The sequence below is a fragment of the Myotis davidii genome, unplaced genomic scaffold (assembly GCF_000327345.1).
Source record: "Myotis davidii unplaced genomic scaffold, ASM32734v1 scaffold1915, whole genome shotgun sequence".
In the NCBI taxonomy this organism is placed as follows: Eukaryota; Metazoa; Chordata; class Mammalia; order Chiroptera; family Vespertilionidae; genus Myotis; species Myotis davidii.
In genome coordinates, this window is record NW_006286237.1 from 114733 (window position 1) to 116911 (window position 2179).

At 64.7% G+C, this 2179-nt stretch overlaps 1 protein-coding gene across 1 annotated transcript in view; it reads left to right on the forward strand.

The window, feature by feature from the left end:
* The window catches only part of PKP1 (plakophilin 1), a gene marked incomplete at its 3' end in the record, with an annotated part of 14221 nt that overhangs the window by 10838 nt on the left and 1204 nt on the right, over positions 1–2179 (forward strand). The window contains exons 7-8 of the mRNA XM_015559872.1: positions 900–1014; positions 1726–1881. Coding sequence (XP_015415358.1) covers positions 900–1014; positions 1726–1881 — 271 coding nt within the window. The remainder of the gene's footprint in view (positions 1–899; positions 1015–1725; positions 1882–2179) is intronic.

A 2179-nucleotide genomic window follows, 5' to 3' on the forward strand; every position in this document is an offset into this window, starting at 1 on the left:
GCTCCATCTCAGCCAAGACTCACTGGGCCAGGGCACAGCCGCACCACCCCTGGCCCTGGGGGCCGGCTCCGGGGCTCGGCCACCTCCCCGCTTCCCTCGCCTTCTCTGAGGGACCCCGGCCGACACGGGCAGGCGTCTCAGAGCGGGAACACTGGATCTGCCCATCCAAACGGGCCCTCCCTCCTCGGCCCCTGGAAAAATGTGCCTCTTGTCCCGTCTTGAAGAGCCGTCTTTTAGACAAAAGTCTGTCCCGGCTGCTCATGACTCACCTCCGGGCTGCGGGCAAAAACCCTCCCCGACGTTCATCGTTGGCATGAAGTTGGCGCTTCTTGGCCTCTGCGGGGTGTGGCGGGCCCCTCGGGGCGCTGGGGGGCGGGGCCTCACTTCCCCACAGCTTCAGGAGCTGGGAGTGGGTGCCAGGCGGGGCGCGCGGGCGTGGTGGAGCGGATTCCTTAAGGGGGTCACACCTGCTCCCAGGGGGTTGTCTCCCCCAAGCCCTGGGGGCCCTCACAGGCTGGGGTGCCGTTGGCAAGGGGCTCTGGGTCTCAGCTCCCCCCCACCCCCCAGCCAGCCACCCGGGGAGCAGAGGCTGGAGATGAAAGACCATGCCCAGGCTGCAGGGAGGGACCTCTGGTTCCCGTCCCAGATCAGCACCAGCCCCCCAGCGCCCCTAGAAAGAGATGGGCAGTTGGGGCTCCATCCAGCCCCTGGTCCAAGGTGCCCGGGGCCACACAAGCCACGGACACACGGGACCATCGGGCTGGTGGACTCCGTGGGCGGACAGAGCCGGCCCCTCGGCTTCTCCTTCCGTCCTCCCTCCTCCCTCCGCTCCCCTGTCCTCTCTGGGCGCCCCGACCAAGCCTCCTGCAGGCGCCCACCACCCCCTCTCCGTCCCTCAGGAACCTCAGCTCGGCCGACGCTGGCCGGCAGACTATGCGCAACTATGCAGGGCTCATCGACGCCCTGATGGCCTACGTCCAGAACTGCGTGGCCGCCAGCCGCTGCGACGACAAGGTGAGGGCACGACCCCAGGGGCACCACCGTCAGAAGGGATAGCAGGGCCTGCGGACAGGACCTGTGCCGGGCTGCTCAGCCTGGTCCCAGTGGGCATCTTGCTTTTTTATCTATCTATCTATCTATCTATCTATCTATCATCTATCTAAATACCTATCTATCTATTTCTATATCTATCTGTCTACCTACCTATCTATTTTTTTAATTGATTTCAGAGAGGAAGGGAGAGGGAGAGAGAGAGAGAGAGAGAGAGAGAGAAACATCCATGATGACAGACAATCATGGATCAGCTGCCTCCTGCACGCCCCCCACTGGTTGGGAATGGAGCCCACAACCCAGGCGTGTGCCCTGACCAGGAATCAAACCAAAGACCTCCTGGTTCATAGATTGACCGGGCTCGGTGGCTTTTGAACCTACAGATGTCAGGACAGCTCCCGTAGCCCTTCTGACCCCGGGCACGTTGGCCAGAGCAGTAGACACACGCCTCTGTCTGCTGCCCTACTAGGTGCTGGGCCCCTGGACAGGCACCTCCCACGTGCCACCTTCCCATTAGCCCAGAGCAGGGGACTTCAGCCCCATTTTACAGCCGGGCAGACTGAGGCTCCCAGAGCCAGTCTGAGCAGCCAGAAGGGGAGACAGGCAGCAGCCCCCTTGGGCCCCGAGCCCGGGCAGCACCCACCGCGGCTCAGGCCCACGCTCTCTCGCCCCCAGTCCGTGGAGAACTGCATGTGTGTCCTCCACAACCTCTCGTACCGCCTGGACGCCGAGGTGCCCACCCGCTACCGCCAGCTGGAGTACAACGCCCGCAACACCTACACGGAGAAGTCCTCCACCGGGTGCTTCAGCAACAAGAGCGACAAGATGATGGTGAGGGGCCCGGGCCCTCCTGCCACCCCCCCCCCCACCCCCAGGCCCGGCCTCCCGCCCTCTGTGCCCACGGGAGCCTGCCGCCCTCCTGGAGCTGGGCAGGGGGCATCCGACCCTTGCCGGTCTCACAGTGTCCCCATGGTCCCCCTTAGCGCTGAGATTCGGGGTGACCAGGACGCTAACCCCTCTCTGGCCTGGTCCCCGTTGCCTCAGAGTCTCTGGGTTCCCCAGAAGCAGAAGGTGCTGGGCCCCGAGGGCAGGATTACTCCACGGGGCAGGACTGTGGGCCCGAGCCCCG